The 27,938-nt window shown below is 42.1% G+C and overlaps 1 protein-coding gene across 4 annotated transcripts; it reads right to left on the reverse strand.

Moving 5' to 3' along the window:
- Positions 1 to 1,291: 1,291 nt before the first annotated feature.
- LOC137881213 (protein FAM107B-like) lies at positions 1,292 to 25,239 on the reverse strand. Of its 4 annotated transcripts, none has more exons than XM_068723026.1 (4): positions 25,086 to 25,239; positions 5,717 to 5,888; positions 2,917 to 3,073; positions 1,292 to 2,719 (listed from the first exon to the last, which is right to left on the reverse strand). In XM_068723026.1, the coding sequence occupies exons 1-4, from the start codon at positions 25,237 to 25,239 to the stop codon at positions 2,600 to 2,602; spliced, it is 603 nt and encodes a 200-aa protein (XP_068579127.1). In that variant the 3' UTR covers positions 1,292 to 2,599. The 4 variants fall into 4 exon arrangements, with proteins under 4 accessions (XP_068579127.1, XP_068579130.1, XP_068579131.1 ...); XM_068723029.1 differs by lacking the exon at positions 25,086 to 25,239 and adding an exon at positions 18,368 to 18,617; XM_068723030.1 differs by lacking the exon at positions 25,086 to 25,239 and adding an exon at positions 18,364 to 18,617.
- Positions 25,240 to 27,938: the final 2,699 nt, after the last annotated feature.

A 27,938-nucleotide genomic window follows, 5' to 3' on the forward strand; every position in this document is an offset into this window, starting at 1 on the left:
AAAAAGGTTGGTGACCTCTGCCCTACAGCGTTCGGTTTGTCATATTATCACCTCACCGTCCTGACTGCTCCCTTAAAGAAGCTGACCCAAACATATTGTGCCTTCATGGTACATGGCATCAGTGTTCACAAAGAAGTCACATCCGTTTGGGTTCTGTTTTACTCATGATTGTATTACTACTCTAACTTTCCCCATTATAATCTGGAGACAAACTATACTCTTTCCACACAGTATTATATTAATTTTGCTAATAAGAACATTGCTCGTCTTATTTCTACTGACAACTTAAATCCCCATGTCTCCCCCTCACATTTCAACTTAATTTCTTCTTGACAATTTATTTACTATACGACCCAAATGTCTCCTTCTTTTCAACCAAGCCCCGTCATCTGCAAATTATGATCTTCCCATATCTAACGATACATTTTCAAAAATATATAATCTATCCTAATTAAGAATAGTATAGGACTTATGTCACTCCTCTGCGGTGTCCCATTTTCTACCTTATATGGATATTTCAGTTACTTTTACCTGGATAGTTCACTTATTGAAAAAGTCCCAATTAAAAACTTTTCCTCCAGTTCCCATTAAGTGTAATTTAATCAGAAGCATTTCCTTCAATAACATACTATACATCTTTTCCACATCAAAGAATGCTGCAGCTACTATTTTTTTTATACAGTACTTATAATGAATTAAATCCTCCTGCACTTATGTTTTAATACAATAAAGCATATTTCATCTTTGGTAAGTGCCCCTTTTAACTGGATGAGTGTTTATTTTACATAAGACTGGATAATTGTCACTACCTACGGTTCCTTATTGGTTTATTTTCTAGTCACATATTGGAGGAATGTTATTTGAAACCAATGTAAGATCAAGCACAGACTCGTATAGACATATTATCTTGTTTTACTACAATCATTTAAGCACACTGAATTCCTTTCATCTAACAAATGTCCTATTACCTGACCATCGTCAGCAGTTTTCTCACTCCCCCACAACGTGGTATGTGCACCGGAGTCCCCACACCACACAATGCATGCCCTACTTTGCTACCCAACGACCAACCCTGTTGTTGTTCCAAATACTATTCATCTCAACATTTGACTGTTGCAGCCTGTGAGCAAAACCAACATCATCTTCAGTCTAAATACCACAGCAATAAGCTGTTTGATAGGCGTACCGCTTTGCTGATATTTTTGGATAATGTTCCATTTAGAAAATAAAGACAGCTATTAATTAGATAACAAATCCACAGACTCCAGAAGCACACAAAATAAAAATGAACGTGTGTTAAAATTATGTTTATTTGAAAGAAGATTCCGAGGAAGAACACAGGGTTATGTCATAAATCTGCTTCTTCCCATCAGAATAATAACTATCATCCCTTGGAGACCCACACATTGTTTTGCAGTTAACGGCCACTTTTATTCAGATTCATTGACTTAAAATATCTGTCTGCACATCTATGGCTCCATTGTTTATAAAGACAAAATACTGCAGTGATTAAGTTCCCGGACTCTTATCAGAGTTGTTTCAGGAGCCACACAGAACCCGAGAACTACTACTTAATTCTATCTTTTTGTGACAGGTGGCCTACATGTGTATGCGTCCCACCAAGTCCTTTGCTCATAAAATCACACAAAAACTGATCAGACAGGGCTCAAGGGTTATTCTTACAGGCCACCCTAACAAAAACTTAAATTATTTATTAATTAACACTTTTATTTATACAAAACAACAGAATATATAAAGAAAAGGTCACTCTCATGCCTGGGAGTTCTACTATTGCTCAAAATTGCATTAGCTGAGGAAATGGCATGTTTGGAATAAAAAATAATAATATAGCAAACGTGAGTGTTTCACACAACCATACACTCCCTTTGTCCTGTTCTGGCTTCATAAACTATGCTGTAAAACAAACAAAAATACAGAAAGACTAAAAATGTCCTCCCCTATACCTGGGCTAAAAGCTACAAACATAAATAACAAAAGCACATTTGTTTGGCTTTTACATTACACAGCTTTAAGAGTCCATCCAGTGTCCACTTTTCCTTATGTGATTCTAAAGATGAGAACAACGATAACAACATTGATAACAGTAAAGAGAAATGACAGCTTGCTGTGGAGAGAGGAGTGAAAACAGAGGGGATGAAAACTCCTGTGTGTGTGTGTGTGTGTGTGTGTGTGTGTGTGTGTGTGTGTGTGTGTGTGTGTGTGTGTGTTTGGTTGGTTGTTTTCTCCATCAGAGCTCATTGGAAGCTTGTTCGCCCTCGTTGGAAGGCGTTTAGCATGAAACATGTCTGTGTTAGGTCCCTCCTGCAGGGGGTGCTCTGTGCCGCTGGATGTGTGCGAGGCGCAGAGGTGAGTACTGGCGGTCCATGGCACAAGCAGACGGGGGTCTTTAGTCTGTAAAGTCTCTCCTCACTGCGGGAAGGAACAGCTAGGTTGGGAAAGACAGGAAGTGCTTCTTGGACCGCGGTTAGGTCACCGCCGAGCACCAGACAACACACTCTTTTGTACACACACACTCCTGAAGTCTTCGTGTTCTCAAACACGCGCACAATCAGCCAGACCCAGACACCCCGGCTGGTTTTTAGGTGGTCCGTTCTTCCCCGTCAGCCTCCTGCTTGGTTCTGCGCAGGTTGCTCTTCATCTTCACAAACTCAGGGGTGTTCTCCTGTTCCTCCTCATTTTTCTGTTGCTCCACCTCCAGCTGTAAAACCACACAGACATTGACAAATTCAGATTAAACAAATTATAGAGGTGATAATCTGTTGATGCATCTTTTTTTTCAGCTTGCAAGGTCCAGGCGGTAACTTTAATGCTGGTTTTTGCTTGTGATCATATACAGTAGCAATGTGCATCCATCTAAGTGACGGTTCATATTTATATATGCTTTCAATCATTTACCTGCTCTAGTTTCTGTTGTCTTTTCATGAGCTCTATCTCCAGGTCGCTCCTCTTCTTGTGGGCCTCCTGCTCCTCCTTCTGAGCCTTGAGAACTTGCTCTCTCTTTCTCTTCTCCAGAACCTTCTGGAGCTCAGGTTTGTTCTGAGGAGCCAGACCCCTGCGCAGAACCAGCGAGACAGCATGTACTCAGAGGGAGATTAGCATTCACGTTCATGGGTAGCACACGACGACCATGTCCTCATTCTAGTTTGACGTGCAGATCTGTATTTGATTTTCTGGATTAAACAGTCAGTTGCGTTTTTGGAAAAGTTTCTAATTCTGACCCCAATCTCAGTTTGTTCCACATTTCTGTGTATGTGGTGGTTGGCAGTATTGGACTGACTTCGGAAAAGAGGGTTAAAACCAAGAGCCTTTTCTCATTTTCTTTCCCTATTTTAAGTACCAAAACAATCCCAATGTATCAAACCATATCTTAAACTATCCAACGTGGAACTGTTCCTCACATGGAAGGTGTGTTGGGGTGATAAGTCCGTAGCAAACCAGACAGATTGTTGTTTGTGCAGCAACATTCCAAAAAAGGGACATCTTAAAGTGTGAGCGTGACTTGAGAAGAACAGCAAAAAATACCAAATGTTACGTAATGCCACAAACTCCTCCAAATTACGAGAGAGAAGGGTGGGGGCTGAGGACGAGGCTTGGGAGAAGGGTTACTTAAGACTGAGGGGAACAGAGATGGGCTGGAGTCAGCTAGAAAAGGCTGAAGCCAGTAAACAGCAAAGTCCACAAAGGATTAGGGAGGCACAATAAAGTGCCACACACGAGAAAAAATAGAAATAATCAAGAGCAGTAAAAGGACTGAGGCAGTCAAAAAAAACATGCTGCAGCCCTTGATTAATTCAATTTAAAACCATATTATCCAGATTACTTTCCTCGTAGTTAATCATTTTCCTTTCGTCATGAAAGTGTGACTGCACAGGCTGCGTCCGTTCTTCAAAGAAAAAGCAGCGTGCTTACCTGACTGCAGTTCGGCAACAACAATGTCTTAATTAAATGCATTATTAAATCCTGAAGATTGCATAACCGGGCCCACGGTGGTCCAAGAAGGAGTGGGAGTTAATTTACAACAAGGCCCTACTTTATCTCAAGTCACGGCTACAGTTAAATGCCCTGGTTTTCCTCACAGAAAGCACTTGACGTGCTGAAGCAGAGCAGAGGGTAAAAGATGCGATTGAGTCGGGCTGAACAGCACGCGCAGAAAGGGAGCAGGGTTAAGGTCAATGAAGGCACTAAGACGGGCTATAAAGATGCTTACTCTACTCTCCTTTCACAGTAGGCATCGTTTACATAATCACAGACCCTCCTATCCATGACCCCCCCTCCCATGAGTGCACACCCTCTAGCAGACTAGGAAGAATGTGTGTTCAATATCTCACACATCAACATCTCCATCTGCTCAAATGCTTCCCTAGTTTTGGCGGTTGAAGTTCTGAAATTCTGTAAATACTTTGTGTGTGCGTGTGTGCGTACAGGAAGAGTCATCACAGCTAAGGTAGCAACGGCAGAGAAAGGCCCTCAGCTAGGAATGTTTTGTAATCTTGATTACATAACACATTTTTTTTCCTCTTCATGCAGCCAATCCATCCATCCATCCACCCTCCCCACTCTCTCTCATCAGCGTGACTAATCCACTATGCATGCAGACAAGCTTTCCATACTTTCAGTACACGATAGAAAGCCCAAACATAACAAGTATATCCCCCCAAAAGCCCACTAGATTTATCTCATGGACTTCTGATACTGCAGGACATTCTCCGTCTAGACGACTACAAACAATATTCTGCAGCCTTTGGAGCTGAATTTTTCTCTAATATTTTTTTTTATTACATTTCTTGTATGGCCTCCCTATACTGCCCATCCTGGCCTCTTCCCATTATTCATTAATTCCCTGCCTCCATCACTACAAAAGCACCTCACTGTTTGACCTGTTTAGGACAGAGCATCACTGCTGCTGTGATGTAACAGCTGTCAACAGCATGTGTGTTTACGTAGCTATTTATAGCTCAGGCACAAAGCTGCCACCGCTGTTTGGTGAGAGAAATTACAAACATTGAGTGTCAAAAGGGTGATCTCAGGTCCCAGTACGCATGTTTACTGATGCATGGATGCTCACATGGACCGCATTAAATCCTGTATTGTATGATCCAGTATTAGTATCAGCAGCCAGACCAGGTTTAACCATCTGGAGAGTATATCTGCGTGACCTTTACATAGCCAATTTTTGACACACTAATGCACTTTTATATAATAGATCACCATGAAAGTTTTATTTCCTGTGCTTTACATAATACTGCTGCTGCTGCTGCTGGAGGTTGAAGGGACCAGTGAAGTCAACAACAGTGACACACTGCAGAAGTATCAGTACAGTCTGCATGGATACTATCAGACCAATTACAAGAAAGTAGCAGGGCTACTGGAATAACTCATCTTCCATTAGTAAGTAAATTAGCCTGGATCTGGACACTGTATTGTTTCCCCCTGTCTAATCTGTTCTGAATAGGGGCAGACTTGATATTGATGTTGTATTTTACCACCCAATAAATGAATAAACCATGAAATGTTGCCATCTTTGTTGAACACTGATCTGAGTTTGTTCATGTGCTATAAACCGTGGCAAAACTTCCGGTTGCTAATTGTAAAATATGAATCCTTTCCTTAAAAGTAACCTGGGAATTACTATGCATGTTTGCCAGGCAACACAAAGGGAGAAAGGTATTGGAGGTGTATTTTTCTGTCTACTGACCTCTTCTGGTTCATGAGCAACTCTCGGTGCAGGTCCTGGTGATTACGGGAGGTCTTGACTGGGTTGATCAGCTTTTTAGGTTTGATGAGCTCATCACAGTCTCCATCCAGGTAGTCGGGCTCCGCCATGACACTCCTCCCTGGTGACAGCGATAGACCAGGGTCACACGGATCTGAATCAACAGAGACAAGTACAGATGCTTTAATTTGACCACTATCTCACTAAGACATGAATGCAACAATGCAGTGGTGACAGGAGTCTTCAAATCTGTGTTTTTAATTTTCAGTGGTCTATTTTTTTCTCCTTTCAACCTGTGATATGAGCATCTGTCTGACCCTCTGTCAACAGAGTTTTTGAATCGTCTCTATAGTGATAAGGACTCAGCGCTGGAATTACATAATTGTTCCCACAGAGTGAAGAGGAACATTTCGTTCCCCTTTATAATGAAGAAATTAATCAGAACAGTACTATCGATATCTTACAGGCACATAGTTATGTACATATTTCAATACACACCAAAAGGTTCAATCCATTGTTCAGTATTTTCTTCAATTATTAGAAATTTAACCAGCTCATGTGTGGAGATCTACTATCTCCGGACCACAGGGTCACCTATCAGCTCATTATGACGCTGAGAAATAACTGAGATACAGCAAGATGCCTCATGTTTATCACAGGCTACATACAATAACACAACAGTAGGAAACTTTTATAGAAGCTAAGTGCCACTGTTCCCCACACTGCTTATCTCAATGAAAATAATCCAATTTGTATCTGTTTGATGGCTCACATGGTGCATTTAAAATAATGAATGATCAGGAATTTATAAATGAACAATTTAAAGAATACAAATAAGTTTTGATCTAACCAACTGAATCGAGAACAGAATAATATTTGACAAAACAATAAAAAAAGAGTTTAAAATCATATTTAGCACATGTAGGACAAAAACTGCACAAAATTCAATCTTGGCTTAACTCACCCTGAAGATGAGGAAAGACGGAATATCTGAACATTGTCGTCATTGCTGCTATTTTGATCCTGAATGTATTTTCCAGAAAAAGCTTTTAAAACTCGCTGTCCTGTTTATCAGTCTGTTGCAGAGCCTCACACAGGAGAGGTGCTCTGTCCTGCACAGCTGTCTGCTACTGAGCTGGTTGGAGATCAAAGTCGGTTTTATAGCTATGCTCACACTGCCTGCCCCTGCTCCCCCCCCCCCCCCCCCCCCCCCCCCCCCCCCTCCCCCCCTCCTTCTCTGCTCCCTCCCTCACCTACTCCCTCCCACTCACTTTCAACATACATCACGAGGCGAAGAAGAGTTTATAACCATTTTCTGAATATTCTTGCTCGTCACCGTAAAGAACTTCTTGACATTTTTATCTTGTGGGTAATATACTCCCATATAGAAGAGTAGAGGAGTAAATTGGTATACATCGTACACAAAATCAGTTGAGATTAGATAGCAAAGTCACATGCATTTTTTCTCCCACGGTCTGAGGAATGACTCAGATTTATAAACAATCATGTTCTCAAATGCCTGTGAGTGAGAGTCTGGTGTCGGTGACTGATGAAGACTGAAAACATGGAGGCAAGTTTTGGGACCGGAGTGGGCCAATCACATTCATCAGTGGTGCCAAAGACGCATTTTACTGCACGTGCTAGACACAAAGGTGGGGGGAGTGTGTCCTCAGAATCAAAACATACATGTAGAGGATTGGTGTAATGAGTTAAAGACACCACAAGAGGTCGACATTCTTGCATTCCAGAAACTAAACCGTGTCAGTTACATAACAAAGAAGCCTAAGATAAACATGGTTTGTGGCAGCACACTGCTGAACAAAGGGGGAGAGATAACATAATAATACTCTTGATGGATATAGCAAATATGTTGACATACGTAATTACTGCTTTTCCAATTGGTTATCATCTACAGTCACAGGGATAGGTAATCCCTTCTAATCTCAGATTATTCATCTTTCAAAAAAATGTGTTTACTAACCCATGTGGCCAACACAAATCTTAAAATGTACATAGTAAATTCAGGAAAGAATCATCTTAAGTAACAAATTTAGGGTTAAGTTTGGAAAATAAATAAGAGATGTACCAGTTTAGTTAGATATTTTCACCTACATGCTACATTACAGGCCAGAATGTTGTTCGGAACATGCCAGACACGACGTATTTTGTGACACAGGTACACAACGGTGACAGTGTTCATGCAGGAGATGGCAGAGGTGGGCAGAACAGTTTTTGGCTGTAACTGAGGGCTGCGTGCAAGCACACAGGTGCTGTGTACATCAAAGGCGGTTTCTGTTAAAGCCGGTAGTAGGGGGTAGAGGAACTTACAGACTGGCAGTGTTGTCAAAGTGTCCGTTAGCTTAACACATCTGCTCCTACTTCCTCTGTGCCCCAAGGGAGAGGGGAAGTGACATAGGGAGTTCAAAGGAAACCTGCAGCCTCAAATTAGAGCCTCGGAGCCTGTTAAATTCTGCCTTATCACTGGTGGTTCTGCATGTTATAGGGAGTCTCGTTTTACTTGAAGGGTATATAGACAACATGTTTCACTCATCAGTTAAAAGTCCAACACCTTTAGAGAAATATACAGATAAACGAGTTAACATGCTCGACTGTCGGTCAGATAAAGACCTGCATTTAATGCATCAAGAGCTGTCTTTCTACAGGTGTCTTCTGTGTGGGTTTAAGAACTGCAAAACAGCAGTCAACATATAGTTTTTATATTTATATTATAAACAAACCAAATTCTATGGAAGCGACCCTCCAAGCACGTTACGGTTACACAGTTTTAGGGGTAATACTTCCAGGAATCCCATTAAAACAGTTTGTTTATTGGTTGTGGAAACACAGCCTGAGAACACAGACAACAGACAGGCACACACACACACACACACACACACACACACACACACACACACACACACACACACACACACACACACACACACACACACACACACACACACACACACACACACACACACAGACAGACAGACAGACAGATAATGAGCATCCAAAAGACCTGGATCTCCATTATGTCCAAGAGAAATGGGGCAGCATTTAGAGGATTCAAAATGTCCAAGCAATACAGGATTAAATGAGAAGAAAGTTGGTGAAAACAATGGAAAAGAAAGAAGAAAAAGTGGGTCAGACGAGGAGAAGAGGGAGGTGGCGAGTTGAAGACTTCACTCACTCCCTGTTATCCTCGTGACTGTGATCTCATATACCGTGAAATGACACATGGTTTTAATCTTGCAGCTAAAAGGAAAGATCAGATCAATCATGTAAGAAAACAACCCCAAAAAGCTAAAAAGGTGGCACTGAAAGTTAAATCCACATAGAGGCTGAAACTAAACGCACACATTTTGAATAATATATCAGTCATATAATGCTCACACACACAAAATAAAAAGGTGCATTTTGCAGCTTTTCCCTTCTAAGGTTTAAAAAAGGAAGTAATTGGATGATTGTGTTTGATAAACATGTTTGCTGTGGTGTGCGTGTGTGTCCCACAGTGGCAGGTTGCATTAGAGCTGGTAGAATGACTTATCTTGGACGGATAAGAGTGCCTGCACTGTGCCAACTGATTGCATTACCACCGGCCAGCTCTGCTATATGAGCACGCACAAAGACTTACATTCATAATACAGACTCATTTCTCAATTTCCCCCTCAACTGTCATCTTCTCTAAGTCGCCATGGAGACCTGCCATCACCCTCTCTGCATTTAGTGACACAGCATTCAGGGACAGGAAGGAGCTGCTGCCAAGTAACACTGAGAGTCTGAAGTCTTCCAATGGTCATCACTGATGGTACTCTAGACAACCGAAATACAATCATTTCGTTCAGCCTTAAAAGCATTTATAATCAGTATTTCTTTACCAACAAAGGATCAAATGACTATTTGAAAGGTGTTGCTCGTAGTTATAAGTCCAAAGAGAAATATCACCTGACTCTGCAGTTCACTTCAGCTCACCGTTTATGTTTTCTTCAGCCCGCAACATTAGTGGTTTTTTTTCCTCTCATCGTAGTGTTGTTTCCTCAGTACAAAAGCTCAGATAACTAACTGTTGACAAGTCAAGCTGCAAAACATAGAAGAACATTCAGCAGCTAGAGAGTCTGATATGCATGCATGAAAAGCATTCTTCCTCGTCTAACCCAACAGTGAAGAGCACAGATGGGCAGAAAGACTAATGACGGGGGGGGTTCGGAGAACCTAAGTTGGCCATTATCAGCCCTTCTCTTTGATTTCACTGCTAGGAAGCAGACAGCAATACTGTGAATACTACAGGAAAGAGGAACAATTGCAAAAAGTGGATTGTTACTAAAGTGGAAGAGGAGTTCGATAACTTTGTGTTGGGATCAGTGCCAAGATGGACAGACTGGGAAATACAACATGACATGGTTTGCTCTCATGAGTCAATAACAGTGGCCTTCTTCTTGCTGCAGACCCGATTGAGAGAAAATGAAGGCGAGGAGAGCAGCTGGTGGCCTGCTTCACCATCTGACCCCCCTGTTCTCCTCCAGGATACGGGCACAGACCATCCAGAGCTCTGCATGGAGTGGGGTTGATCCTTTAACTGTCATTGGTTGTGAACACATGGCTGACCACACCCACTCCATCATCAGCCAGCCAGGATTTGTTTTCCACAGTATCCAGCATAAAAGGTACGCAGGCTTATGAAAAAGCATGGATCAGCATATGAGTATCCGAGTCGATATATGCTGATCATGGACACTAACGTCTAACATTAAAAAAAGGACTTGAAATTTGAAAGAGCAGAGTCATTTTTTTAACGGAAAGCTTAGAAAGCAATTCCATAGAATGAATACTAAACTAGACTTTTGTAATCCATGACTTTGCCCTTATATTAGCTGCCATTTTGGAGAGCTGACACACCAACAGAATTGCCCATATTCATATGTGAAGAAAAAACAAGAGCAGCTGGCTTTAAATCAGACTCGCAGTATATTTCCACCAAACACTAAAGACCAAATATGTAACATTTTCTTAAAACTTCAATCACCATCCGCTCTCTTGTCCCTACATCTCCCTCTTGTCCCATATAGCTCCTCTTGTTCACTCTGTATCCTTTTTTTGTGGCCAGATCCTGTCTATCCACTCACAGATGGGAGGTCCACCCCTCAGGGGAAATTGCGTCATCAATACCCCTAAAGCATCCCCCACACCCTGTTCTTTCTCTCACACATACACGCACACACCCTTTCCTCCACTCACTGCGTGTTACAAGCTGTACAGATCTGAGTGTGCGTCTCCTAGCGTTTCTGTTAATGAAGCGGCCATTCAGCCATAAATAGGGGAGGCCCTAATTAAAGCACACAGATAGATGAGTTTTTAACTGACAGCTGTGGGGTAATGGGGGAGGGAGAGCGGGGTGTGTGTGTGTGTATGTGTGCGCACGTGCGTGTGTGTGTGTGTGTGTGTGTGTGTGTGTGTGTGTGTGTGTGTGTGTGTGTGTGCGTGCGTGCGTGAGAGAAAGTGAAGGAGAAGCTGAGAGTTCGGGGGCCTAGATGTGACGATGAGGTCATTTCCCGGAAAGCCTGCGTGTGTACGTGGTCATTTACAAGCCTCCCCTCGTGACGACACATAAATCATGGTGGGCAGCGCAGTGACGTACATATTTCTAGAGCACAGAATCAAACAATGGAAACACACTTTCTTCTCGTCACTCACACCTACAAACACATTCAAAGTCAGTATCAACAAAAAGAAATACCCACACCCAGAGCATTTGTTTTCAGTCTACAACTGAATGTGTATGTGTAAGCACAATTATGTGTGAGTTCCCCTCAGGAAAAACTGAGCTGCAGTGCATGCTAAAGAAAGAAGCAGCCAAAACATGAACACCATGAGCTAGTCAGGGCCAAGCACACGTTTCTGTCTGTACGCAATGCTATCAAGAGTTTCAGTTTCGACTTTGAGTAAATGGCTCAAATGTATACTTACTACCAGTAGTGGTAGAGTAGAGTGGTAGAGTAGAGCAGAAAATGAAGATGTGACCGTTTGTAGTCTAAATATACTTCACTAACACATCTAACGTTCACGGTATTTGGCTAAAGAGGACTTCATTATGAGATGATCTAAGGGAGAAACAAAGAAAGACAGGGGGAAAGAGGGAAATGGTTCCTCAATAGCATGCTCAGGAGTTTGGGGGTTTGAGATCTGTTTTGTATTTCCTGGCTCGGAGTGGGGGTCTGCTGGAGCAGAGGAGAAGAGGAGCTGGGGAATTCTGGGGCCTCATCGTGTACTGACCTCTCAAAGCACCCACTCCGCTCCCACAATGTGATGATGTCACTGGGGAGATGCGAGAGTATGGGAATTTACAATCAGGGTTTTAGGGTTCATAAAGCACAGATGTGCAGCATGAACAAACACCCACACAATGAAAAACACATAGTACATCGTGTGAGGGGGGCGTGAGCTGTACTGTGTGTGTGTGTGTGTGTGTGTGTGTGTGTGTGTTTAAAACCTTGATGTCATTATGGGAGTACTGGGTGGCTCTGTAGACTGTCATGATGAAAAGTAAACACAGCTTACTGCAGACATATTGGTGTTGGCGTATATACAGCATAAACATCTTTGCGGTCATTGGGAAGCAGTCTAGTTTCATAGTTTTCTTCAGAAACAAATCCAATCAATCCTTATCAAGTATGTTTACCGTTACATGTGTTTGTAAAAAGAAAAAGACTTTCAGTGGATGTTTTTGCATCACTCTGCCTCTGTGTTCTATCTTCATAGAGTGCTGCAGGAATGAGTCCTAAAACCAGAATTAGTTAAATTAGACGTTTTTAACACGATTTTAACATTTTGTTTTACAATATAAAATACATCAGTAGATAACCCTCTCATAAATTCTTAAGCTTTAACGGGAGTTAAAAAATGTGGTTACTAACAAGTGCCTAAATGAGTCTACAAAATGTCATCACGCCGACTAGTCTGCCTTTACAGCCTCGACGTGTACACTTACGCTCATGAAACCTTGATGCATCTCATTTATAGCTTAATGTTAGTTTTTTTACTTTTTAAAAGGAGTTGGCCTACAAAAACACGTCAGTCTTTTTTTATCTGGAGCCTCCACTTCGGAAGGATTTTCTGCCACAGCTTCTGTCACACTCCAAGCTGCTGCTCAGTCGCTATGATCTCCCTCCCTTCCCACCTTCAGCTCTGGCTGGTTCAAGATGACGTGAAACGCATTACCGTTGCACCAGCACTGGAAAGTATCCAAAGACACCAGACGCTACAACTCCGGTACGCTGCAAAATACAGTGAGCTTTCCCTGACAGCGTTAGGCTGAATCAGCAACGTGTGAATTTGTCCGGCAAGGGCTTGAAAGTAACGGACGATTATTTATATGTAAGAGTTGGCACGCCAGCTTTAAAGTAAAAACTATCTCATCACACAAAGGCCTTTGTTTTTTTTGTATGGATGAAATTATAATTTTGGATAACAGGCTGAAATAGAGGAACCTTTATAGACTTCTCATGTCTATGTTCTGCACAAAAGCGTTCATATTCTGCATTATGATAAAAACAAAACACACATTCATCACTTTGGCAATGATTGTATGTACAATGTTAATTTGGTTCTGGGGTCTAATCGAAATCACAGTGTTGTGATCTTGGCTTGGAAACAGTTGTCTCTTTAAATCTGTGTCCGAGTTACTTTCCATCCCTCTTCGTGACTTGCATCTGTGGGCTAACCACAGCGGCTGCATTTGGTGTTGTCCGACTAAAATGAGAGTTTGACTGCTTCCATATCTGGCTTTTAAAGAGTTGATAGCAAGCCGAGCAAGTATCTGTTAGTCGACATGACCCAACGTGTTTGGATGAAGAGTAACCGACATCTTTTGCTGTTAAGATGATTCAAATAAGCACAAACTGATCATGTTATACTGTGATCTCTCCTTTTGAATTGTGTTGACAGTTTGTACTCCACAGTGACTGAAGGCATTTAATGCGGCGGCTCATGTGCAGTCCTGTAGCCACGCGTTGGGAGCCACAGGCTGAGGCAGATTACAGAATGAATGGGGTGGATTGAAAAGGCACAGAGACCACTTTTGAGTCACGCAGTGGGAATGTGATGAATCTGCAAAGTGATTATTACTTTGGACACACAACAGCATATACATGTAGGGGCACATACACACACACGTACACAGACACATTGCCAGAGACCTATATTAATGCAGTGACATCTTTGAGGGACAGAATGATTTGCCATGTGCACACCATGTGCACTTTTTCTTAAAAAGGTTAAAATCAAAGTGCTTACTCCAACCAAATTCTGAACACATGTCCTGAATAATTGGGGAGGGGGTACATTTTGGGGACACACCTGTCAGTCCAATACAAAAGGCTGGTCTATACTCTCTCACAGCTGACAACGACACATGGTCTTGTATTTATATTTATAGGCCTCATGAGAACAGGTGGACTGAGACAGATGCACAGAATCTAGACGTTTTTGCTACATAGACACACCCTTAGAGGTCAAATTATAGACAGAGCACAAGCATGTTTCATGTGGCTCCTCCTCACCCTGTAGATGTAAACATGTGCCCGTATACTGCACATTCCTCACACACATCCGCCTTTTAAATGCAGTTACAATTTCTGTGTCCTTAGTGGTGTAAAAGCCACATAGTTTAAAAAAGCCACAGCCGTTTTGTCTGGCTCAGCAGTGTGAAGTGCCGTTCAGTCATAAAGGAGGAGTCTTTGTTATGGCTCCGCTGTCTGTTCCAGTTCCAGATTCAAAGCTTTGTGCTTTACTGCTGCTTTTTCCTTATGGAGCAGAGTCACGCCCCTTCTCATCGTCTACTGGCTGAGCCCAGCTGGGAGCTCAATTCTCATTGGCTGGGGGGCACACCGGGGAGGATTTGGGAGGTTCTCCTTTGTTTACACGCTAGTACAGAAAACCCCAATAACAACTGTTACCTTGGGCAACCAGACAATCCACAGTTAGCCAGACAGACACACAGGGGTGCAAGCGGATCATCCACACACACACGTGTAATGGGGGAACCAGGTGTTCGAAAGCAGGCTAAATGAAGAGTCTTTGTTCTATCTGATTCTATCCTTTATGCTTGACATGAATCAAAATACTCGGTATGTACATGCATATTTTTAGTTGGGGATAGGAGGCAATGTAGTTTCATTGTCTCATGAAACTTTCCAAAGCCTGTATACATTCTGCGTATCAGGCTGTGACAGAAAGACGTGGCTCTGAGGGCGTATATGTTTGTGTTTGTAATAAAACAGGATCATATATCTTGATACTGACTTACAAAGAGCTTCATCCAATTCATGCAGCTCAGACCTCAAATCTCTCTATTCTTCACCCTAACAAGATGCAAGGAGGAAGGCCTTTAGAGTCTGTGTGCATGCATTTGTGTGTGTCATCCATTCTCCAAGACTACGCAAAGTGGTCAGCACAGTAATGGGGCTTTATTGTGATTGAAGCTCCAGCATAACAGCAGGAAAATCAATGAGATTATTTGAGAAGCTGGGTCTCTGTGTGTGTGTGTGTGTGTGTGTGTGTGTGTGTGTGTGTGTGTATAGTCTCTGGTACGTGTATCTTATCTGAAATCAACATCAAGTCCTTCGCCTGCTCAAATAAAAGAAAGTCAAGCCTGTGCATGTCTGACTTTCATATGTTCTGACACCCACCAACACCTACCACACATACAGCCAAGAAACACACACACACACACACACACACACACACACACACACACACACACACACACACACACACACACACACACACACACACACACACACACACACACACACACACACACACACCAGCTCCTCTCAGGAAACTCAATACCTGAATCGTGACATCATAATATAAAACCATGGCAACAAAACAACAGCACAATGTTGTAGGAATCTGTGATTGCATCACTTGTGTTTTCATTGCATCATAATATTTTATTCAGCCTGCATGCGGAGGGCCAGTAACACATCCAGTGTCTTTCATAAACTGCCAAATCAGATTATAAAACCAGCACCAATAGAATTGATGCATTCGCTTCGTTTGTTTAGAAATGACTTCACTTCACCATGTTAGCTAGATTAATTATGCCCATGCTCATATAAGGCTGAAATGTGCAGGTAGCGTTTGGATATTGTTTAGCAGAGGTGGTGCAACACAGATTCTACACATCTTGTCCTGTGCACAGTTAAGTCAGTAGATGACAGCCTTACACTCAACTATATGACACTTGCTGTGTGAAATAGCACCTACAACTATGTTACTTCATAAAAGTGTTTTAATTATGATGTTAGTAATTGTGGTCTTTGTTTCAGGGGAGGCGGCCCACCTCCACTATAAAACACTGAGGCAACCCCTGGGTCTCCTCTACATACTCTTTGATTAGATATTTTGTGATCCAAGTTATAAGTTTTCCAATTGTTCACTATTTATATTTGGCAAAAGTACTGGTTTGTGTTAAGACAACACTGAACACTGGTGTGTTTGTTTAGTTAGAGTAAGAAAAGGTGTATCAGAAGAAAACATTTTATAAACTACAGTTTCCCTGCAGGCTAGACGTTTTTGCTCAAACCATGAGGACTGGACTCTCAGTGCAGAGACCCTCTGAAACCATACTCTATGTTTACATGGCTCATTACAGGGGAAAAGAATTTTCGCTACAAGGTAGTCTTTCACCGCGAGTGAACAAAATGTCTAGTAACACACAGCACAAACGCTCACACTGTCTCGTGCAGTGTGGATCTAACGGATCAATGCGTTCTGCTGAGTAATGAAGATTGTGTGCCCACAGACAGACCAGCAGGACTGTGGGAGATAATACTGTCAACACACATGTGGTTGCCATTTAGCCCTCCTGTGTATACACACACACACACACACACACACACACACACACACACACACACACACCCATTCCTGACCCAAATACCTTGCTTTTCTTGAGGTCAGGTTGAGTCCTTGACATGGACTCAGATTCTGTAATGATACATCTGAGAAATGCACCAGAACCACTAATGGACACATGCTATTATAGAATGGAAACTCAGACATTTCATTCACATTTTTAAATTCCTTTGAGTGCAATAATAATGGAGCAGAGAGCATTCCAGTTGTAACACCCACCACACACAAACACACACGCAGTGACAGCATCAGCCCTTACGGGAAACAGGAGACAGCGAGAGAGGCAGCGTAAGAGAGGAGGGAGAGAGGAGGGAAGGTGGGGGTTCAAAGATCACAAAACAGATGTAAATGGTTTAGCAAACTCCCCTCTAAATGACTAACACATGTGTGAGAAACTTTCCCCTCCCTACACACACAAAAACTTTTGAAAGCTCTGCACCAATAACTATAACTAATACTCATTCACACCACCTGCTTTTGTCACTTCTCCTCTCACCAGAGCACATCTGATGACCCAGAGTTAAACTACTTCATGTGTTAAAGCTGCTCAGTCCACCAGGCTGCTGTCCGCCCTCCACCCATCAAACACACACGCTGGAGCTAGAGTTGGTTCAGCCCAGTTTGTTTAACTTCTTGTTAAAGTTTGACAGTAAACTCTCAGAGGTTTTTTAACAAAGTTTATGGCACTGAAAAATAAACACCATAAGTCTGAGACTCATTGCCACGTCAAAAATATAACACATGCAAATGCAAATGCACACACACACACACACACACACACACACACACACACACACACACACACACACACACACACACACACACACACACACACACACACACACACACACACACCTCTTCACATGACAGTTGGTGTTTGCACCTGATGACAGCACCAGCCAGTGTTTCAGCTCTGACTGAAGCCATGTGCTTTGACACAGAGGCCAGTAATCAAAGCTCTTACTCACACATGATACGTTCAGATACAGCTCATCCATAAAATATGGTCTCTTCTGATGCCGTTTGTCTCACAAATGGGCCTCATTTCAATACTTTACATTATTATCTATAAACTATGGCAACAAATAAGAAAAACAGAACCAAAAAAAGCAGGGCAAGTCTTGTGTTGTACATATTGTAAAGCCCTCTGATGTAAACTTGTGGTAAACAATCAATCTTGACATGGCTTAAAAACAAGAGTGTGATTCTATATTTTAGACGATTGTGTACAGATATTTCCAACTATATTATCCCACGTGAACATAACATGGGGCATAAACACCCATAACATTCTCTCTAAAACACCTCAGCGAAACCAGAAATAATAAACACAGATTAGTTTTGTCCTACTATTCTTCTCCCAGGGTACAAAGTATCAAGTGGCATGAATAGTATCAGTCCGCTACTAAGTAACTGTAGTCTGTACATGCTGTACAACAACCTCAACGTGTTTGTTCTCCACTGTCCCGTCGGCTTCAGTCATGCGCCGCAACAAAAGGAGACAATGAAACAAGAGTTTGTGTTTTTGCAATCTCATTCTCTCTCTCCGCGGTCTTTTCTTTTCCTCGTTACTTTTTAAAAAACCCCAAAACCTGCTGCTTCTGCCGACGGGAGCAGACAGACCAGTTAAAACGTGCTGCTTTTGTTAGTGCGCTCTTGAAACAACCTCACGAAAAAACACACGCGAGCTCCAGACACACACATGTACACACCTACCTCAAAGTCGACCCCGACCCGACTTCTCCAACTCGAGTAGTTTAATATTTAAAATGACAAAGTGGTTCAGGCCACATTAGTGGGTCCCCGGATCCTTGGCTTGAGGTGTGTCTGCGAGACTCTGGTTTTGTTAACTGCTCAGTAGCCGTAGCACACGCACACACACACACACACACACACACACACACACACACACACACACACACACACACACACACACACACACACACGTTCACTCAGTCAGGACCCATAAAAAATGTAAATTTAAGATGGGTGGGAGGGATGGAGTGACGTCACGCAAGGGCTCCTCCTCTATCTTCGTTTGCTCTTTGAACAATACGAGTGGGGACTCCTCGAGCGCAGGGCGGGGCGTGGATGGAGGGGTGTCCACACCCACACACGCTTACACAAATAAACACATTTACAAACAAAAAAAATGTCATCTGTGTCAGCCTTACTGAAAAGTGCCTGTGATTTGTAAAAAAAAGTCCTGTAAAGAGACGTATTTTGTCTGCTGTTTTCAAAATGTAGTAGTGGGCTACTTGTACGCCCCTGCTTTATTCCTAAATGTTGTATTATTTCTTGTGATATTACAATATATTTTAATATAATAATATGTTTTGCTAGAGCTTTAACCTAAATTGATTTATTTGACATGTTGTTTAAGCTTCAATAACTAAAATAACTACATATATACCTCTTAAAAGGGCCAATGTAGTATTTAGGGGTATCTATTGGCAAAAATAAAAACAAGTATTAATGAGTATGTTTTCTTTAGTATATAATCAGCTGAAAATCTGAATTGTTGTGTTTACGTTACCGTAGAATGAGTTGTTTATATCCAAGAACAGGCGAACAAACAACATAGCTTCAGATGGGACGTTTTGTGTTGGCCACCCTTGTTAGGGTACTATTAGGCAACATGTTTGCCACAACATCTTTATGTCATTATGTCTACGACTTGTTGCGTCGCCCCCAGGTAACCAAAATAAATACAAAAATACATTATAAGGAACTTTAAGGTATCATATCATATATGACATTGAAACATAGTGAAATATTCAAACCAAAGATTTGTATGGCTACAATATTCTGTCAAGTGGAAATATTCCAGATGTGCTGGGCATCAATTTGTATGTATATTTGGTATCTTTGGTAAGCATATGATCTCTACTCTATATATTCCGTGGGTTCAAACAATGTTTGGCTGCATGGCATTTGTATTTACTTGTGACTAGTGTCCATCAAAAATGATTTCTTTACAAATTCAAAAGTAAAGTTTGCAGCACGCCCTCAGGGAGAGATCAATAATTCTTCACTTTGATCACAACAGTTCACGCAGTTGTCTGTTATTGTCGCAGACTGAATATCCCAAGCATTCTTTGTGATGAAGAGTAATCTGCTTACTGATGAAGGGTCAGTGGATCTGCTTATCCACCACCCTTCTGTTAAATCGGCTCACTGAAACTCTATAGTTTCAGGGTGTCGTTTACGTTGCCCTGCTTATTTCAGGAGGCATACAGCTTTCTCAACTATATCTCTCTGGGTTCAATCTCTGTTGCATAAAGATCTAAGTTGCCATGTCATTTCCAGAGTAGGCTTCCTGGAAATGACAAAAAGAACAGAAAACGACCCACGGGTCTGGTTTAATTTCCAAACATGTGGGAGGTGGGGTTGTCAGAGAAGTAAAACATTCCTAAGGACCTTCTCATAATTTAAGACTGGGGTGACTAAGAGTGTTGCGCTACACAATAGGATGAGTCATATGAGGGTCGCCTAAGAGGACACTCCCTTCAGAGACCACACTCAGAGCTCCCACCATGCAGGAAACAGATGTGTATGCAGTGTGTATAAAAGCTGGATGAGAAACCCAAAGGTCAGACCCAAAAATCACTTGCATTACAAGCCATCCTCACCATGCTATTTCAATTGTGCAAAGCAATAGTGTGATATTTTGGGAAGTGCTGAGAGAAGAGAAGATTGATAACACTCTCTAAATATTTAGCTAGAGCCAGCAGCCGGTTAACTTAGCCTAGCATAAAGGAGGAAACAGGGGTAAACACCTAGCATGGCTCTCTCAAACTCACCAATTGACCCATTATCTAATCTGTACAAAAACTAGAATGTAAATACAATCATTTTGTCATCTAACATCTGGCAAGAAAGCGACTGAGTGTATTTCCAAAACTGTGAAACTACATTTAAACTTAAAACTTAACCTAAAATAATATGACAGACATTACCTCATCTATTCATGACAGACTATTTTTTTTTTTAGATAGACTGGTTGTCTAACCTTAAACAAACACTTTCACTGTTATTTATACTATAGTCATGTTAAACATAAAACCTTTATCTCTACAGGCAAAAAGCTCTTCCTCACTGCTATGGCAACAGGCCTGCGTGTTTAGCAACTTCTCCAGTGATATTGCATCTGTCAGTGGTTTCCGTTGAAGTTTCATACTTCTTCTTCCTATAAACCACCACCGAGATGAAAAGATTGAGCGGGACAGTTACATTGCGGAGACACGCCCAAATAGTGGTTTTGCTGCTCTAGAAAAGATTCACTTAAAACCACTGCGCTCTTTATACTCTGAATACATACATGTTCTGTTATGCATGCACACAATAGGATGCCTGCTCAAAACGTTAATCTGTCCCTCGACTGACCTGTGTGGACACATGTCAGCATATAGAAACAATCATTTTATCGTAAATAAAGGCTGATTGGGTGAAGCGGACAGGTTTGGACCCTGAAGGTCATGTTGTTGCCTCTTCCTGTGTGTAGAGCTAAAGGGGGGTTTCCTCGATCAGTGTCACTGCCTGGAAGTGGACAGCTTTCCCTGCCCCCTCCTCTCTATCTCACACTGCTGGTATCTGAAGTCTAATTTCTGGGACAGATGTTTCTGTTATCGTCCCAGGGTTTCCCACAGTTCATGTGTGTGCACGTGTGCATCTAGGTTTGCATGTGAGGCCCCTTTATTTTTTCTTTGTCAGGCCTCCAAGGGCCTCCACTTTAAACAGGATATGGCAGTTATCTGAAAACCATGGTGACAGAGAGGCCTTCCTGTGAGTGAGGGCAGGTCTTAAAACTGATAATAGTGAATCTCCTATCATAGAGGTTTGAGGGATATTCATTTCTGGAAAAGACGTAAATAAGAGATGTATAGCCTGCTCAATAATAACGTAAATTGAAGAAGAACGTAATTTATTCACTGCTGTTGTGAAGAATGTAAAGCCACACTTAACATCACACCAGCACAGGAAAGGAGTAGATGGCAAATAATTGCATGTAATTGTAGTGTACATAAACACCACCCCATCGTGTGTGACCTACTTGTGAATGACTGTGGGTTTACACCAGCAGTACACCCACTATTATGCTGAAGCAGTGTATGTTCAAGAGCCCACTGGTTAAATTTGAGATACTTGTTGAAATCCTCAGCCCTTCTTTTTTTAACATCAAGCCACCATTTTCTTCTTTTTCTCAATCGCCCCAAACAGACTTAATGCATTCTTTCCACTCTGTGTTCTCCCTCATGTCTGCCCCAGCAACAGTTAGGGCTTATAACCTCAGTGCACTGGTGGAGCAACCACAAGATAAAACTCAGTACTCAAGTAATATTCCACAATTATGAAATTGCCATATAGGTAACTGTAATGCGACTTTGTGAGCTGTGTGCACATTACAAAGACGGTGTGTGCCGGCTGTTTGTGTAGCATTAATAAAGCTGGATAATTCTTTTAATAAAATCTGGGTGACACTCCCACTGTCAGCCTGTCTGTGTCCGAGATGTGTTCACCAGTTGGGGGAACGTAATGCATTCTCCTTTTCCTCCCTGTTCCTCTTTTCACTGTGAGTGTTCAGCCAAAGTTCAGCTAATTCAATCACTGCTGGATGACTCACACCACAGTGTCCCTTTCTGCACAGATGCACACACACACACACACACACACACACACACACACACACACACACACACACACACACACACACACCTACACACACACACGCACACGCACACGCACACACACACATACACACATGCACCATGATGCCTGGCTGGATGAGGTTTGTGAAATCAGTGCTGCGTCAGCCTCTCAACGCACTTCTGAAATAATCTCTTGTTCCCTTGCTTCATAACCCTCTCCCTGACTCTGTTTTTATAATCAGCTGATGCACTGTCATGCTTTTCATTCTCTCTGTCTCTTTTAATACCAACCCAGACATTTCCCTTGTCATGAATGTATTGGCAGAGAGAAAGACATAAAACATACCCTTGAGCATTAATAATTACTGTGAGTAATAAATCCAATTTTCATTCAACTTTAACACTTTCTCAGGGCTGCCCCTCTGTGGTTCATTGTTGTTTACTTAATCAACGATGGCATACAGTTCCTTTTCCTCTTATCTGTCTGTTACCACACTCCTACTAGCCATATGAGGTGAATTTGACAACAAATGCCTGTCTATTTAAATGAAAAACAATTAACTTGAGCGTAGCAGATGAGAAAATGACAGACTGCATGCCATTTCCTGCCTTCGCATGCCTGCATGTGTGTCCGTGTTTGAATGTCATGCAAGTGAGCACATGCAAAAAGATCAAGATACAGTCATTTAACTGCAGTCCTCGGATGTTGTCGCAGAGACTGTTATTACTGGTCAAGCCACCCAGATTTATTGAGCTTTACTGTACAGAGCCTTTCCACTTAGCCTAATGACTGCCAACAGGAACGAGAGCAGATGGCTCTGTTACAGTACAGTGAGGGTGAAATATCCACAGAGTTGGACAAAAGTTCCCAATACTTACCATGTCTATTTTATCAGACCATGGACTCATTAAGTTTATATGTGTCTCTTTGCTGGACACTGGAACGTATACACCACACATATGTTCAAACTATTAGGAACACTGTTATCATGATTACACAGTAATTCATTACTCCCTGTAAAGTTTCTAAATACAGCCATAAAATCCTTTTATTCTTTGGAATGTGCACAAAGTACAAGCAAACTCAAGTACTCCCACACAGCACGGACATAAGCTAACAGGTTATTTGGATTGTAGATGTCATTCATTCAAGTTAATCATAAACTGTGCGGAAACAAAACAGACCCAAATAATTAAGTTTGAATGCGGGAGGTGAGCAGACCTGGGTAAGCTTGTTTGGGAGACACAGCAGAGCTATGTATTCCCCTCTCTGTCCGTCCACTCGTCTGTCTCTCTGTTTGTCTGTCTGCGTGTTTGTGTGAATAAGCTGAATAAGCAGGATTTACAACACAGAGAGCAGGAAGGCCCATCCAACAACACACACACACACACACACACACACACACACACACACACACACACACACACACACACGCACACTCACACACACACACACACACACACACACCATGACCACAGGAAATCAAGGTCAGTGTGACAATTGTGTGCATGTGTGTGTCAGAGAGAGAGAGAGAGAGAGAGAGAGAGAGAGAGAGACAGAGGAGGTTCTGTACTTACATTACCCCCTGGTGCATCATAATCTCTCCCATTTTATCCTCAGTGTAAGGGGGGGTGGCAAAAGTGTGCTTGCATTGTTGAAATATCCGTCACTGGAATAAAGAGACCTCAGTTGTCAGGCTTACTGTGCTCTTTGTGTGGATATTACAACTCTTAGAGGACCTCATGTAGCAGATGTTCTCTTGTTTTCTCTTTTAGTGTGTGTGCATGTGCTTGTGGCACAGAGGCATAGTTAATCCTTTAAAAGCACCTAAAGCGCTGTGCTGGGTTAGTAAAGCATTAATGTCAGTGTTTGGTTAACTAATTCTGCCTGTTGATCCACCCTTCATACAGGAGAAGAGTGCCCTCCTTTCACCTTAAATGGGCTACATGTGATTTATAATCAAAGGCACAGGGTATATTTTGTGAAACTTTGTTGTGTCAAAATCGCTCAGATTGTCAAATTTGAGGTCATAGTTTTGTGTGCTTTTGCGCTGGACTGCTTTATTTTGTGAGATGTTTTTAACTCCCAACCCCCACCCCCAAAATCCGTTCTTTGTAATATTATCAGATGGGGTTAGTAAACAAAAGACAGCGAGATTGACTGTAGATGGGGCTATACACCCTCTCCTGTAGGTCTACTACACACTACTCACATTTTAGCCACGCTTGTAGACACACAATGTACACACCCAATCACATTATTAATCGGGCACTCAACTCCATCCTTTTACCCATTTGTACCCCTCCACCCCTCCCAGTGCTTTGCCCCAAGACTCATCGCCAAGGTAACCGCCAGCACTCAGCTCCTCCCAGACATCCTGGCAAGGTGAGTGAACACACACTGCACACACACACACAAAGTCATACACACAGAATGCCCGTCCTTTCCTCTGGATCACTATTATCTACAGACAAAGAGAAGTCTCCCTAATCACTCATGAACAGACAAGTTATGGAACAACTATTCTTTCATAAAGACACGTTAACACATTGGGGGCACAACTGTGTGAACCCGATCATTTCCTCACACGCAGAGTAATTCTTTTGACAAAATATGTTCCTCTCCCCATAAAAATCTAAGTTGTTTTTCCATCAGCAGAGGACAGCTCCAGCCAGAACTTTTTCCATTGTCAAATCTGTGCTCAACAACTCCAGCGTGCAAGAGCTGGAGGTGGAGAAGGGAGCGGAGAGAGAAAAGAGGAGGAAGCTTGTGTTGTTTTCCATACCTGATAACCCTCCATCCTCTGTCTCCCTGCCGTCCGACCTGTCAGATGCTGTTTCCTGGAATTCTGATTCCTGAGGGGAGTGTTTGGGAAGGGAACACAAAGAGATACTGTCAGTCCCATCACTGAATAACAAACACATCAATCTAACAGGCATGACAAGTCACACATACATGCCTGCTTGAGGCTGAACAAAGCAAGGCTTAATTATGGGGCCATAAAGAATGTAATGGCCAAGGATCTTAGCACACTGGCTAATATAGACACACAGGATGTCACACATTACTGTGATGCATAATGTAAAGAATTCAGGGCTAAATGTCTGCATACAACAAAACAAGAAATTACTGTCCGATACATTATGAAGCCAGTGTAAAGATAGACAGGGATTGTTCTATAAGGGAATGCTCATTTTCTTTGCTCTCTGTCATCCTGTTCGAACCACCCACACATTTGCATAATAACAGTAATCTTTTACTTCTGTGTGTGGCTATCTCTCTCTCTGTGTGTGTGTGTGTGTGTGTGTGTGTGTGTGTGTGTGTGTGTGTGAAAAAAAGTAACACGGAAGACTTTGCATGATTGTTTACAGTTGATTATTCCTTTAATCATTGTTCCGGATTTTGGAAGTGTCCCATAAAGTCGTCAGGCTTTAAGATAGGGGTCAGAGAAAAATGCAACAACTGTATCTCACACTGATATGGACACACACATAGATAAAGCCCAGGAGATCAAAGCTACATCTGTTGCTGCGCTGGATATCTTAACAAACACACTAATGATTAAGTCTGAGGAATTGCACACTGTAGAATGACCCAAAATAACCCAAAAGTCACCTTATGTTAGTCATTCTCACTCACTCCCACTCAAGTGTCTTTCTGGACACATTGTCCAATCGTTTCACAATATGCCTGTTGTTAATTGCCGGTATTTTCACATTCAGTCCATTAAGCTCTTCAACAGAGAGGGCATTAATTAGAACCTCGGCTGTGATTTGTGAGGGGTCAGCTAACAAGAAGATAGAGCCTACAAAGGTTAATGCACATGCTCAGATCATACCTGTGCTCCACTGGATACATTTTTTAGATCCTGCTGTCAAGATCACACTTTGATGAAAAAAACAACCCCGGGTGTTGCACATGTTTAATATTTGCTTTGCTTAAGTAAACATTGTTAAACCTCTTTCCTGTTTCCACAGAAAGGGCGAAACATATGCTCAAGAACACCGTTTTGAAACTCATTCTGACACAGCACAATAATGACTGTGTTGGGGGAGGGCCCGGTTGTATACATTCACAGTCTTGTAACCCTGGGAGGTGTCCACTACAAACATGCATTGCACTGTTTGGTAGGTTTGCTGCAGTTTTATAGGGAGGCTGGCACAAGCTTGTTAAAGGGCGCCTTTACATAAATTGTTGAGCAATGGTTACAGTTGGCTCAATGTTCTAGTCGCTCAAGTAATTCTCATACCAAGCTTGTATCCAACCACATTAATCAACCATGTGTTTAATACTTTCACGGCACATTTCTTAATTCAGATCGCATCAAAAGTGACAATGCTCTGCTATGAAACGATCAAGCCACCAGATGTCTCGACATCTGCTGACGTCTCCCTTTGGATGAAGTAATCAACAGTATAAATTCCAAGATTCCTACTAAATCCCGCCCCTCCTCCCTTTCATTCTTCTGCAGTTTCCACTGCTGATCAGCATTATTGATCAGAGCCTGGGGAGCCACGGCTTTCATAAGGTGTCATCCTCTTTGTGGAATAGGGAGTCCATTCTTGAGCTTCAAAACTGTTTTGCCAGTTTTAGTCAAGACTGAATAGCTGACACATATAGGCAAGTACACACACACACACACACACACACACACACACACACACACACACACACACACACACACACACAGACAAAGGCACACGTGTGTGTGTTTAGAGAGATCAGGATTCACAGTTGTTGATCATGTTGAACAGGAGCTCAGGGCTCATTTCACTGACATCTAATCTGCAGTCACTGAGCACTCTGACCGCAAAGTGGGTGTGTGAGTGTGCATGTGTGTGTGAGTTTGTATGCTTTACATCTCATTGATAAGAACATTTTTTAGTTTTCTGAGAAGTGAATGAATTGAATCTTGACAGGTGAGGATCAGCCTCTGTTTAAGCGCTACACAAGTATGAATAACTTAATTTGGATCTACACCCACCTTGTGGTGATATAATGTATTACATTAATTTGACAAACAACTGCAGTAGACTGGTAGATTTGACTTCATACATAACTGATTTGGTTCCTGTCGAATTGATTGCTTTCATATTTAATTAATATATTGTTTATCATTGACTACATATTTACTGACCACAGCCTTCTTACCTTAAACTGTCTGATAATAATTGATGGTCTGGGAATTTGAGGATATTTCAGCTCCATCTCCGGACTAAACTCCACTTCATCATCATCCTCTGAGCTCTGGGAGAGGCGATGGCAGGCCGGAGGAGACTCAAAGCATGGGCCATCATCTGCGTCCTGCAGGTGGCAGATAGAGTTTGAGTTGGCACCATTTACTTTTATGGTTCTGGCAGAGTGGTCGGAGATACAGCTGACAGTCCTCTGAGGCTGTCTGTGCTGCTGCTCCTGTGAGCTGCATGGTAGGGCTTCTGGTTGGGATATAACTGGGTCTGCTGCTGAAAGGCCACTGTTATTTCTGCTTCGTCTGGAGTAGTTTGACTCTTGAGCAGGAGCTGGATCAGTGTTAACATCAGATGGATTACCAAAACAGTGGCCCAGAGAGGAACAAGGTAGTCCGTGCATGTTGTGGGATTCAGAAATGACTAAAGCAAACAGTAAAATTAAAACTAAT

Source organism: Cebidichthys violaceus, unplaced genomic scaffold (assembly GCF_023349555.1).
Source record: "Cebidichthys violaceus isolate CVI_PGR_0920_01 unplaced genomic scaffold, fCebVio1.0.p SCAF_3, whole genome shotgun sequence".
Lineage (NCBI taxonomy): Eukaryota > Metazoa > Chordata > Actinopteri > Perciformes > Stichaeidae > Cebidichthys > Cebidichthys violaceus.